The sequence below is a fragment of the Nycticebus coucang genome, chromosome 16 (genome assembly GCF_027406575.1).
Source record: "Nycticebus coucang isolate mNycCou1 chromosome 16, mNycCou1.pri, whole genome shotgun sequence".
In the NCBI taxonomy this organism is placed as follows: Eukaryota; Metazoa; Chordata; class Mammalia; order Primates; family Lorisidae; genus Nycticebus; species Nycticebus coucang.
This window is the reverse complement of record NC_069795.1, coordinates 62,590,580-62,604,508: the sequence shown is the minus strand read 5'-3', so window position 1 is coordinate 62,604,508 and position 13,929 is coordinate 62,590,580. Positions and strand designations below refer to the sequence as shown.

At 35.6% G+C, this 13,929-nt stretch overlaps 1 protein-coding gene across 6 annotated transcripts in view; it reads left to right on the top strand.

Annotated features, from left to right (window-relative positions):
- The window catches only part of SPICE1 (spindle and centriole associated protein 1), a 66,729-nt gene that overhangs the window by 18,080 nt on the left and 34,720 nt on the right, over positions 1–13,929 (top strand). For all 6 annotated transcript variants that reach the window (XM_053565117.1, XM_053565116.1, XM_053565119.1 and 3 more), the window contains one exon: positions 2,499–2,614. In XM_053565117.1, the coding sequence (XP_053421092.1) occupies positions 2,499–2,614 (116 nt within the window). The remainder of the gene's footprint in view (positions 1–2,498; positions 2,615–13,929) is intronic.

Genomic DNA, 13,929 nt, shown 5'->3' with positions numbered 1-13,929 from the left:
TGTACTAGGTCATATCAGAATTGAGTACATAGGATTCTTGATTTTCCATTCTTGTGTTGCTTTAGTAAGAATAATGTGTTCCACTTCAATCCAGGTTAATACAAAAGATGTAAAGTCTCCATCTTTTTTAATGGAGCTCACGGCTATAATGTTCATGCTGAAATGAAGTTTAAGTCAATGTAGGCATTGCAGTGAACATTTTAAGTTTAAATATTAACTGCTCTTACTTAGACATATTGTACTTTTGTAATGTTTATCCTAAAGAAGGCTGGATTACTAGAGTTAAAATTTATTGAATGCTTACCCAGAAAGTATTTGTGTTATTATTATTCCTGTTTGACAGATAAAGAAATGGAGGCTCAGAAAAATAAAGTGACTTGTCCAAGGTCGCATAGTTTGCATCAAAGATGGGATTCAAATCTAGGCCATGTAGTATAAGATTGCTAGAAGTTAATCATTATAGAAATATCAGGGAGTCTTAATACGTGGAGTCAGGCAGATCTAGGCTCATATTCTACTTCCTTGCTGTTTGATCTTGAGTTCATTTCCTAAGTTGCCTGAGTTGGCACACAGTATTTTTTGTTAAATGAGAATAGAATATACCTGATATGGTTGTTGCATGGATCAACTGAGATAGGTTATGTTAAGTGCCTAGCACACTTGGAGACAAGTATACAGTGTATCTTAGCGGTATGGAATAAAGCAGTCAGATTTTATTCTGTTGGACAGAAAGTCCATCCTTATACTTGAGCTTATTAAGTTAATACAGTAGTAGAGTTTCAAATTAATTAGTTACTGTTATAACTAATTTGTCTAGGTCAGTGGTTCCAAACCTTCCTAATGCTGTGGCCCTTTAACACAGTTCCTGTGGGTCGCAACCCACAGATTGAGAACCGCGGTCTAGGTGATTTAATTTCTTTCTCAATTTACTGCTGATAATAGATTAAAAATAGTGGAATGAGCTTCTCAGAGTAAATAAGAAATAGTAGCAAGAAACGACAGTGAGAGAGGAGAGAGAAGACACCTTAATAGATAAGTAGAAGACCCCAATACACATCAGAAAAGAAATTGACAAATTGCTATAGTCTTGAGTCATTAAGAGAAAATGAAATTGTAGCTGTATTGCTTAAGTTTTCTGGACCCTGCTTCTTCATTTGAAATAGGAATGAGTGAAACTAAATTCACTTACTCATTGTGTAATATCATATATCAGGCCCTATCCTAGATGCTGGGCTGCATGGGATGACATGAGTAAGGCATGTCTCTGTCATTGGGTTGGGGACATAGCAAGAGGTAATTTAAGCAGGAGCTAGGTCATGAAGGTATAAGGAACCAGAAAGTAGTAGAAGAGTCGTTAAAGAATTTAAAGAAGAGAAGAGTCATGATGAGATTGAGTATGGAGTGGAAGATGGATTGGGAGGGATAAGGCTGGAGAGAGGGCCTGATTAGAAGACTTAGGTAGGGTTCTTAGTGAGAAGTAATGATGGTCTGATCCAAAGCAGAGCCAGTAGGGAAGGAAATAGAGAACAGAGATAGAATATGTGAAAGGAGACAATAAGGTAGAGTTTGGGTGGCTGATTGGATGTGATACATGAGAAAGAAGGATAACTCTTAGTTTGCTGCTGGAGTATTTGGGTGGATAGTGGCACCATTCATGGTCTTAGGTAATATTGGAAGGAATAATGTTTCTGGAAGAATGGGAGAGGCTTTGAAGATGTTCAGTTTTGGACACATAGGGTTGTCTTCTAGACAATTGGATATAAATGTCTAGCCTCAAAAGAGATCTGGGTAGAGATGGAGATTGTGAAATTAATAGCAACTTTGGAAAGAGATAAAATCATTCAGAAAGTGGATCAGATGAGAGGAGAAAAGGTTCAAAGGCTGTATGTTGAATCACATCAGATAAAAAGGAAGAGAAGTAAAAGCAGAATCCATAAAGGAGAATAGAATATGGCATCATGGAAGTTAAGGGAAGAGTATATCAAGAAAATTTTAAAGGAAAGAAATGAGTGGCCATTAAGATCTAATGAGTCAGAGAAGCAAAGGAAGCAAAGCCAGAAATATCCATTTGATTTAGGAATAAGTATGTTGATGTTGACCTTATCAAGAGAAGTTAGAGTGGAATGGTAGGGCAGAAACAAAGTTGTAAGGCATAGATGGGGAATGAAAATGGGGAACAATTCTTTTAATAAGTTTGGTGGTGGAGGAGAGAAAGAAGATAGATAATACCTCAAGGTAGCATCAGGGTAAGAGGAGAAATTTGCTCCCATTTAAATGTTGGTGAACTGAAGTCAGTACAGGGAGAGATTGAAGATAACAGGAGAGAAAAAGGACAATTAATTCAGTAGAAAGACAGGAGGGTTTGAGTTCTAGAACACACAAGGAAGGATTAGCCTTAGAAAGTGGAAGCTGTCTTTTGATATGACCAAAAAAAAAAGCAAGCATGAATTTGTATATAATCAACTTATGTTGCTATTTTTATTGTTGTGTCAAGATAGGCTCTTAATGAAGTAGAGGATGAAGGAGAAGAAGGAACTGTTGTTAGCCAGTCAGGAGAAAGCGAGAATGAGTTGGATAACTCCATAAACTCTCACTCTAACACGGATACAGACAGGTGTGTATATATGGCATAAGTGTTTACAACTCTTAACCTTTTTTCCAGGCCTATTTCAAATGTTTGTTTACCATAACATCTTTTTTATTAATTGGGAGTTTGAGTTTATTTTTATAGTTTTTATTTGGATTTAATTTTTTTTTTTTTTTGGATTTAATTTTTAAAAAGTTCTAAGAGTCGTATAAAAAGTTTTTATATTCTCTTCACTTAGATTCACAAATTGTTAACATTTCTCATGTGTTTTGTTCTTTTCTTTTTCTGAGTGTGTATACACATACATGCTTGTAGATAGGTGTGTGCACACACGTTTTTAAAGAACCATTTGAGAATAAATTGCATATTTCATGTTCCTTTATTCCTAAATACTTCAATGTGTGTTTCCTAAGAACAAGAGCATTCATTTACACAATCATAGTACGGTGATCTCAATCGGGAAATTATACTGATTGAATGTCATTATCTAATCCATAGGCATCATTTAGATCTTTCCAATTGTCCCAATAATATTATTTTTGTTTGTTTTATTTTATGATTGAAGAATCAGTCATGATCACTTATTGCATTTAGTTTTGGTGTCTTTCATTTTTTATTTTTTTTTTGAGACCGAGTCTCACTTGGTCACTCTTGGTAGAGTGCCATGGCGTCTTAGTTCATAGCAACCTCAAACTCTTGGGTTCAAGTGATTCTCTTGCCTCAGCCTCCCAAGTACCTGGGATTACAGGCGCCTGCCACAATGCCTGGCTGTTTTTTAGAGATAGGATCTCGCTTTTGCTCAAGCTGGTCTCGAACTCATGAGCTCAGGCAGTTCATCCACCTTGGCCTCCCAAGTGCTGGGGATATAGGCGTGAGCCACCGTGCCTGGCCTGGTGTTTGTCATTTTTTAAAAATCTGTAAACTTAAAATTAAATTTTGATTTTTTGGGTTTTTTTGTCTTTCATGACATTTTTATAGTTTCGATGAAGTATTGTATAGTTATTTTATAGAATTGCCTCTGATTCAGCTTTCTCTGGTATTTCCTCATTTTGGATTCAGGATATACATTTTTGATGTGATATTAATTCCTCAGTGCGTTATCTCAAGAACCAGTGATACCATTATTGGTGCTATTAACTTTCCTCTGTTGGTTAAGGTAATGTCTGCTAGGTTCCTTCAATGGTTTATGATCTTATTTTTTTCTTTTATTTACTTTTATTTACAAATATACTCATTTGTAACATAGTTGGCTACCACGGGAGTTTTGTCAAGTCATTTCTGTGTCATTTTGACATATCCTCTTTTTTTTTTTCAGTTTATATTTAATTTCTTAGCACTATATGGTTTTTATTATATCCGTCCCTTTCCCTGGGATCAGTCATTTCTTCAAGAATCTCTGGTTGATATTATTGAAGAACGGTGTTAGAAACTAAGGTATAAGAATTAGATGTGTTTATTGTACCTGACAGTCAGTGCTTTTAGGCTCTTTGAGCAGATACACACATATGCACACAAATACAAATAGCTATAGTCATATGCATATGAACATACCATATTGATATCTGTTTCTCTGTTTAGCTGTAGATAATGAACTTACCAATTAAACACTATTGGGTTTTTCTTACTTTTTTTCATTCCATGTTTGTGTCCCTTTTCTTTAACAATGAAAAGCATGTCTCCAGACATTATACAATATGTATATTCATTATTCATCTTCAATCCTATGCAATACATAGAAAGTGGTTTTGGAGTTGCTGTTCCCATCCCATCACAGAAGGCACACTAAGTAGAGTTCAGTATTGTTTGCATATTTTTAAAAGGTTACGGTATTCATTTGAAATATAATTAGGTTCATTTGTTTCTATTTGTATTCAGTTTTAGGTTTTTCCCTTTATCTTTTTGACAAAACTACAAAAAGCTGTTTTCAGAGTAGTGTCACCTCTCCCTTATCGCTTCTAACCAGTTCCCACCCACTCTTACCCTTATAAGTAACCAATTTAAAGTTTTTGTTTATTATTCCTGTGTTTCCTTTTACAAATGTGAGCAGATATATGTATATCTTATTATTTTCTCTTTCTTACATAAAATATATCCTGAAATCATCCCTTAGCTGTTTTTTAAATTTATAGAGATTGCTTTCCTTTTATTTTTTTTTCATGTTTATAGCAAAATGAAATGGATTCATATATTAAATTGTGGAATGTACTATAGTTCGTTTAGCCACTCTTCCATATACATGATCATTTAGGGTATTTCCAGTATTTTGTTATTATAAAAATACTGCCATGAATAAGCTTGTACATATATATTTTTGTATTATTGGAGGTCCATATGTAGAATAAATTGTTAGAAGTGGGATTTTTGGGTTAAAAGATAATGCTGTATAATTTTGTTAAAATTGCCAAATTCTGCTTTATAAAGGTTGTGATATTTTGCATTCTCAGTGGGAATATATAGAAGTGTTTGGCTAACAGTATGTGGTCAGGCTTTTTTTTTTTTTGAAACAGAGCCTCAAGCTGTCACCCTGGATAGAGCGCTGTGGCATCACAGCTCACAGCAACTTCCAACTCCTGGGCTCAAGCGATTCTCCTGCCTCCACCTCCCAAGTAGCTAGGACTATAGGTACCTGCCACAATGCCCAGCTATTTTTTTAGTTGCAGCCTTCATTGTTGTTTGGTGGGCCCAGGCTGGATTCGAACCCGCCAGCTCAGGTGTATGTTAGCCACTTGAGCCACAGGCACTGAGCCTGTTGTCAGGCTTTTTGATTTTTGCTAATGATTCCATAGGTGAGAAATAATATCTCAGTGTAATTTTACTTGCTTTTATTTTATGAGTTAAATTGCAAATATTTTCATATATTTGAGGGTTATTATAATTAATTGTTATGTCTTTTGCCCACTTTTAAGGTTTTGGTCTCTTTTTTAAAATTTGTAAACCCTCTTTACATATTAAAGCTATTAGTCTTTTTTTTTTTTTTTAAAGCTATTAGTCTTTTAACTGTGTAATATGTTATAAATATTTTCTCTATTTGTTTTCTTTTGAATTTGTGATGGCACTTTATTTTACTAAGAAAAATATGGTTTGAATTTATTTTTACAATTCTATTTTAGTTTTTTGAGACAGAGTCTCACTTTTCACCTTGGGTAGAGTGCTGGGGCATCATAGCTCACAGTAACCTCAAACTTTTGGGGTCAAACAGTCCTCTTGCCTCAGCCTCCCGAGTAGCTGGGAGGTGCCCGCCACAACACCCAGGTATTTTTAGAAATGAGGTTTTTGCTTTTGCTCTTGCTCAGGCTGGTCTTGAACTCCTGAGCTCAAGTGATCCACCTGCCTCAGCCTCCCAGTATTATTACAGTTTTTTTTTGGATGTAGATCTTAAATCCGACTCTGAAATCCTTTTTCAAATCACAGGTCATAGAATAATTCACTTCTGTTTTCTTCTAGGACTTTTGTGGTTTTATTTTTTACATTTAATTCTCTGATCCATTGAGAATGTATTTTGGTATATGGTATGAGGTATGGATCCAATTTTTATTTTTTTTAAGATGGCTATCCAATTGTCCCAAAACTATTTATTCTTTTTTTTTTTTTCGTCTTGGCCGGGGCCAGGCTTGAACCTGCCACCCCCTGTATATGGGGCTGGCACCCAACTCCTTGAGCCATAGGCACCACCCCCAAAACCATTTATTAAAAAGATTATCTTTGGGCGGCGCCTGTGGCTCAGTGAATAGGGCGCTGGCCCCATATGCTGAGGGTGGTGGGTTCGGACCCAGCCCCGGCCAAACTGCAACAACAACAAAAAAATAGCCGGGCGTGGTGGCGGGCGTCTGTAGTCCCAGCTGCTCGGGAGGCTGAGGCAAGAGAATCGCGTAAGCCCAAGAGTTAGAGGTTGCTGTGAGCCACGGCACTTTACCCGAGGGCGGTACAGTGAGACTCTGTCTCTACAAAAAAAAAAAAAAAAAAGATTATCTTTGTCCCATTGCCTTGAGATGCTACCTTTGTCACATGCTAACTTTCTATGTGTACTTGGATCTGTTTCTAGACTTCCTATTCTGCAGGCCTTCCTTATTTCTTTAGTCACACTCCAATACCACACTGTTTTGTTTTGTTTTGTTTTGTTTTGTTTTGTTTTGTTTTGTTTGAGACAGAGTCTCACTATGTCACCCTGGGTAGAGTGCTGTGGCATCATAGCTCATAGCAACCACAAACTTTTTGGGCTTAAGTGATTCTCTTGCCTCAGCATCCCAAGTAGCTGGGACTCAGGCGCCTGCCAAAACGCCCAGCTGTTTTTTGGTTGTAGATGTCATTGTTGTTTGGCAGGCCCAGGCTGAATTCGAACCCACCAGTTCTGGTGTATGTGGCTGGCACCCTGGCTGCTGAGCTACAGGTGTGGAGCTAGCACACTGTTTTAAGTAGAGAGGGTTTATAAGTGTTTTAATAGACTCCTTTACAGCTTTTAAAAATTTATAGTTTTTTCAGTGATTCTTATGTGTTTATATTTTCATGAGAACTTTTGTATCAATTTGTTTAGCTTCATAAAAAAAATTATTGGTATTTTTTTGTTAGGACATGTTATGCCATTAAGTTAACTAGGGAGACCTGGCATCTTTATGATGTTGAATTTTGCTGTCCAAGAACAAAATATATTTTTCCATTTGTTAAAAGTCTACTTTTTTGTTTTTCAGGAGTGTTTTAATGTTTCTGTCATATACATTCTGCTTATTTCTTGTTGAGTTTATTTCTAAGTGTTTTATAGTTTTTTGTTACTCTTTTAAATGGAGTTAGTTTTCTATTATGCCTTGTAACTAGTAATTGTGTTTTTGAAAGCTATTCATTTCTGTGTGTTGAGTTAGTTTTAGGATTTTTTAGGTTTACTATAATCTCATCTACAAATATACATAGTTTTAACTTGTTTTCTAAGTCTTACCTCTAATTGGTTTCTCTTGTATATTGTATTAGCTATGGACACTGTTAAATAATAGAGGAATAGTCAGCATCCTTATCTTGTTTCTGAGCTTATAAAAATGCTTCTCTTCCTCTTAAGTAGGGTTCTGGCTTCAGTTCTGAGGTCTTTTATCTTTTTAAAAATAATGCTAAGGAAATAGACATTAATTCCTGTTTTCTTCTTTATTAGTAATCAGTGTTAGATTTTGTCAAAGACTTTTTAAAACATCTATAGAGATTACAATTAAATTTTTTTGCTTAGATCTATTAGCACCATATACTATATTATTGATTTCCTAATATTGAGCCATCTTTGCATTCCTACAATAAATTCTACTTGGCCGTGTGTGTTATTTTCATTGATGTAGTGTTAGATAATGGTTGATAACAATATCTGTAGTGTTCTTGCATTAAAATTCATAAGTGATATTTTTTATAGTGTTTTGGTGTTTGTAGTCTTTATCAGTTTGAGGTAACACTGATACTTGATTTCATAAGATATAATGAAGCTTTTTCTAATTTATTAAGTTCTAGAACAATTTATTTAGCACTGGAGCTATTTTTTGAAAACCGATAGATTTCTTCTATGAAACTATTTGTGTCTGGTGCTTTTCTTGCAACAGAGGAAGTACTATAATAACTTTACTTCTTCAGTGGGGATTGAATTATTTAAGCTTTCTTTTTCTACTCAAGCCAAATTTTCTTGGGAAATTTTCTATTTTATCTAGCTTAATCAGTGTATTTCCATAGAGATATGCCACTAAAGAATTTTTCTGTTTTAATGCTTGTTTACCCTACTCCCTAATCATTTCTGTTGGTCCTCCACCTTTCTTAAAATTTGATTATTTAGTGGGTTTGCTTATTTTGTTATTTTTCCCAAGAACCACGATATTTATTTATTAATTACAGCTACTTGTTCTCTGATTTCTTCCTCATCAATTTTTGCTTTTCTTTTTATTTCCTTCATTGTGCTTTATTTTTTGGTTTACTTTGTATTTCTGATTTTTTTGGTTGGGTATTTAATACATTTATTTTCATTCTTTTTTTAATTGATAAACATGTTTAAGACCGAATTTTTCTCTGATCACTACTTTAAATATATGGATGATCCCTGAGTTATAAACATTTGACTTATGTACGACTTGCACTTATGAACACAGCCTATTGCAGTAAGTCCTTGAGTTACAAATATCCAACCAATGTATAACTTGCACTTATGAATGGAGGCTATTATAGGTAATAGTTAAATGTACCTGTTCCAACTTATAGAAATTCAGCTTAAGAACAAACTTACAGAACTTATATTGTTTGTAACCCAGACATTGCCTGTATAACATATATTCTAGTATGTAGTGTTTTCTTACTTTAGAAATGAGGTTGAAAAGTTAATATTTCCACTTTTCTCTAATATTTTTCTAGTAGATTTTAAGAAAATTTCCAGAGCTGCTTTGTTATTTCTAGTTTTATTATATTGCATTCTGAGTGTGATTTGTAATATTTCTACTTGTGGAACTTAATGATTTTTTCTTTGTGACCTAATATATGATCTAATTTTTGTGAATGTTCCATGTGTATGTTTAAAAAGGTATTTACTCTATTAACAAGGTATAAAATTTAGGCTCAGCGCTTGTGGCTCAAGCGGCTAAGGCACCAGCAACATTCATCTGAGCTGGCGGGTTCGAATCCAGCCTGGTCTGCAAAACAATAATGATGGCTGCAACCAAAAAATAGCCGGGCATTGTGGTGGGTGCCTGTTGTCCCAGCTACTTGGGAGGCGGAGGCAGGAGTTGCAGGTTGCTGTGAGCTGTGATGCTACGGCACTCTACCCGGGGCAACAGCTTGAGGCTCTGTCTCAAAACAAACAAAAAAAAACAAGGTATAAAATTCTAAACATACATCAGCAAGATCAACATCATTGATTATGCTGTTTACTTCTTCTATGTCTTTATTTTTGACACCATCTTAAATCTATTTTTTAACACTATTAAAATCTATTATTAGTGTTTCTATTTCTCTTTGCAGTTTTTGTTTAAATATATTTAATTCTTTTTAGAGTTAAATACCTCCTTTCTTATAAAGATGATTATTGTGGTTTTGGTACATGTATATCTGTAAGTGTTATATCTTCATTGTGATTTCTGACTTTTAGCATTATAAAGTAGGCCTTTGGCTTCAGTTCTACCTTACCAATTTCCTTTTCTGTGTGGCGTGTTTTCTCTCCTCTTTTAAAAATTTTCCTTTGGTATTTAGGAAGTTTGTAATTTAGTCCTGGTGGTTACTTTTTAATATACCTTTTATAGAACCTTTAGTCCTATTTTCTTATTTAACCTTTCACTGTCAGGTGTGTCAGTTTTAATTATTTTTTTTTTACTTCTATCTTTTGCCTATGCAGCAAGTGAGTTATTCTGTCTCCCCATTCTTTCCATTCTTTTCCCCATTGTCAATTGCATTTTTTTTGTTCTGACATGTTCCATGTGTACCACATTTCGTTTTTGTCTTAGAAATGTAACTAAATGCTCATCATTAGTCTTTTCATGAGTTTATTTATTTATTTATTTATTTTTAGTTATCATTTAGTTGGATCTCTTGGCTAGATAAAGCCTCTGCTGTAGGGCTTATGAATATAGTATTCCTTGAATTCTTTAGAAGTTTTTCTATAGCTTTACCATTTGAAGAAAAACTGAATTAGATCTAGGCTTTGGTTGGTTTTCCCTGCTCCTCCATTCTTGGTTTGCTTTGTCAAGTTGCTTTGGAGAAGTCCGATGCTATAGGGTAATTTTCTTATTACCCTTATAAGTAATATGATATTTTTATCTAGTGACTTGATTTTCTTTATCTTTAAAATTTATTTATTTTATCTTTAAGTATTGCTAAAATATGTCTTAGAGTTTACTTTTACAGAACAATTTTTCCTTTTCCAACAGTTAGCCTTTTTAAGATATAGATTTGGGTTCTTTGTTTTTCTAACCCATTTTCATTCTTTTTGTTGTTTTCTTATGAATTCTTCAGTGTTCCTTATTACATTTTTATTTACTAATTCTCCACTGGACACCTTATAATTTACTTTTTTGGGAGGGGAACAGAGTCTCTGTTGCCTGGGCCAGAGTGTAGTGGCATCTTCATAGATCCCTCAAACTCCTGGGTGGAAGTGATCTTGCCTCAGCCTCTGGAGTAGCTGGAACTACAGACACATGCCACCACACCTGGCTAATGCAATAAAGAAAAAGAGAGACAGGGTCTCACTATGTTGCCCAGGCTGGTCTTGAACTTCTGGCCTCAAACAATCCTCCTGCCTTGGCCTCTCAGAGTGTTGGGATTATAGGCATGAGCCACACCACCTGGTTGATAGTTTTTTCTTTTTTTTAAAACTTCATTCCTCAATTTCATTCATTCTTGTATTGCTTTTTCATGGCTTTTACCCATTTTTGTTCTTAATTTTAGAATTTCTGATTCAGGATTTATATACATACATCTTCAAATGCTTGTTCAAGTGTGGGCTGTCTGTAACTTACAAATATCTGACTTATCTAAAACTTGCCATTTATGAACAAAGGTTATTACAGTAAGTCCCCAAGTTACAAACATCTGACTTACATATGACTCACACTTATGAATGGAGGCTATTGCAGATAATAGTTAAATGCACTTGTTCCAATTTATGTACAGATTCGACTTAAGAACAAACTTACAGAGCCTATCTCGTTTGTAACCTGGAGACTACGTGTATATTTAATTCCATCTGCGGTGTTGAGTGTAGTTTTCTTTTGTCCTCTCTTTTTTGTGGTGTGTTGGGGGAATTTTCAGTAGCCAAAATATTTAAATTTAAATTTTTCTATTTTATTCTTTTATCTTTGTATGATTTAGTCTATTTTAGTCTGTCCATTTTTAGATAGTGTTGAAAATTTAGGGTGGCTTACGAGGTTCCTAGTTTAAGAGCATGGTCTTTTGTCTATTATAGTGAAGCATAGTTTAGCTAATGGATTTTTTAAAAATTATTGGTGAGTGAAAATTGATTTATCCTCCAATATTGTGGTTTTCTTTTGCCTTCAAGGACTCTTACCTTTTCTCCTCTATCTTTTCACTCAGTCTCGAAAGTGTACCTCTACCGAAGAAATGATGCCTTTCCTACACTGCCACCTTGAATTCTGCATCCTTTCAAGTTCCTTCTTTTTATTTTTTATTTTTTTTGTTTTTTTGGCCGGGGCTGGGTTTGAACCCACCACCTCTGGCATATGGGACTGGTGCCCTACTCCTTGAGCCACAGGTGCCTCCTCAAGTTCCTTCTTGGTAGTGTTAGGCTCTCACAACGTGGGGTTTATTTTGTTTATTTTTTAATTTTTTTTTAATGTTTCAGGTTAAGTTGGGGATACAGAGAATTAGGTTTCAATGTTTGCATTTACTAGGTAGAGTCCCTCTTACAATTATGTCCCACCCCTAACGGGTGTACTGTATACCTTAACATTGTGCCCATTATGTGGGGACACACCCAACCCTCTCCACCCCCTTTTTATATTAAGTATTTGTGCACGTAGAGTGAACTGTCTCTTTCTGGGGGTGGTTTTTGTCATATTTAGGCTCTTAGCTTTCCTTTTTTCTGTGTGTTCATTTTGAACTGCCCCAACCCTCTGCAAAGACTTTTGACAGAGTGCATATCTTTGCTGGAGTTTGTTATTTATTTTTTCACTTGCGGGTAATTGAAAGTTAGTAATAGTCTGCCTTCCAGTAATGTGGAAGGTGTGAGTTATGTGTTCTCTTCTTGTTGTACTGTATAGTGTTTTGGAGGCTATATAGAGTATTTAAAATTTAGCTCATCACCATTTTCTTAGGGATACCTGGAAATATCATCTTTTAAGTACTTTTTCTTTCAGATTGGAAATATAAGTAGTCTAATACACAATTGCTTTTATTTGGTACATTTGGGTCAAATTATGTTTTTATTTGGTTAAGGTTAGTGTTATCTTGTTATGAATAGGCAGTTTACAACTTTTGAATACCTTATGTCTCAAAATGTTACTTGTTAATTATTTGTTATGCTGTGTTGGAAGATGGATTTGTCTTGGAATCATGTGACTAAACCTTTGGATATTTACTAGGTAGGTGGGTCTTTTTTTCCTTAGTTGTAAAATATAACAGGTAGAACATAGGATTTCTAAGGTGCCTTCTAGTTTGAAAAAATTCTATGACTCACTGAATAAATTTCTTATAGAGATAATATTATACATTTTAAATAAGTTTCTAATGCTCTTTTTTTTTTTGAGAAATAGCCTCACTTTGTCATCCTCAGTAGAGTGCCATGATGTCACAACTCACAGCAACCTCCTGCTCTTGGGCTTAGGCAATTCTCTTGCCTCAGCCTCCCGAGAAGCTGGGACGACAGGCGCCTGCCACAACACCTGGCTATTTTTTTGTTGCAGTTTGACTGGGGCTGGGTTTGTACCCACCACCCTCAGTATATGGGGCCAGCACCCTACTCACTAAGCCATAGGTGCCACCCTTAAATAAGTTTCTAACTTAGTCTTCAACAGCTGCTATTGGTCATTGATTTTTCTGGGGGTCAGTGAATTCAGAGAAAAGAGCAGTGATTGTGTTTTCCCCACTTTCTTTTTTTTGTTTTTTTTGGCCAGGGCTGGGTTTGAACCCGCCACCTCCGGCATATGGGACCGGCGCCCTACTCCTTGAGCCACAGGTGCTGCCCTCCCCACTTTCTTATTTCAGTAAATAAAATGAGTTGTCTGAAATGAATTCCAGGTCTAAGGGACTTTATTGTCTTTGGATACAGATAAATGCCTTAATAACTTCCCCTACTCCTGTATTTCAAGAGTAATGCGTAGAAAATATTTTGAGCTTTTAAAATGGAAGTTGTTGGCTTGGTGCTTGTAGCTCAGTGGTTAGGGCGCCGGCCACATATACCAGGGCTGGCAGGTTCAAACCCAGCCAAGAGTTGGTGGGCACCTGTAGTCTCAGCTACTTGGGAGGCTGAGGCAAGAGAATCACTTAAGCCCACGAGTTGGAGGTTGCTGTGACACAATGGCACTCTACGGAGGGTGACATAGTGAGACTCTGTCTCAAAAAAATAAAAAAATAAAATGGAAGTTGTCAAATTTATAGTGGTGTATTGGTTATTGGCTTGCGATAGCAAATCACTACAAGTATGGTGGCTTGCATAACAGAAATTGATTCCTTCCTAGTTTTGGAGGCCAGAAATCCAAAATCAGTTTCAGTAGGGCTACATCAAGGTATTAGTAGGGCTGCACTCCCTCCAGGAGAGAATCTGCTTTTGGAAGAGAATCTGCTTCTGCTTCTAGCTTCTGACATCTGTTGGCTTTCCTTGGCTTGTGGCTGCGTCAGTGCAGTCTCTGACTTTGTCTTTATATCACCTTCTCTTCTGTGTGTGTGTG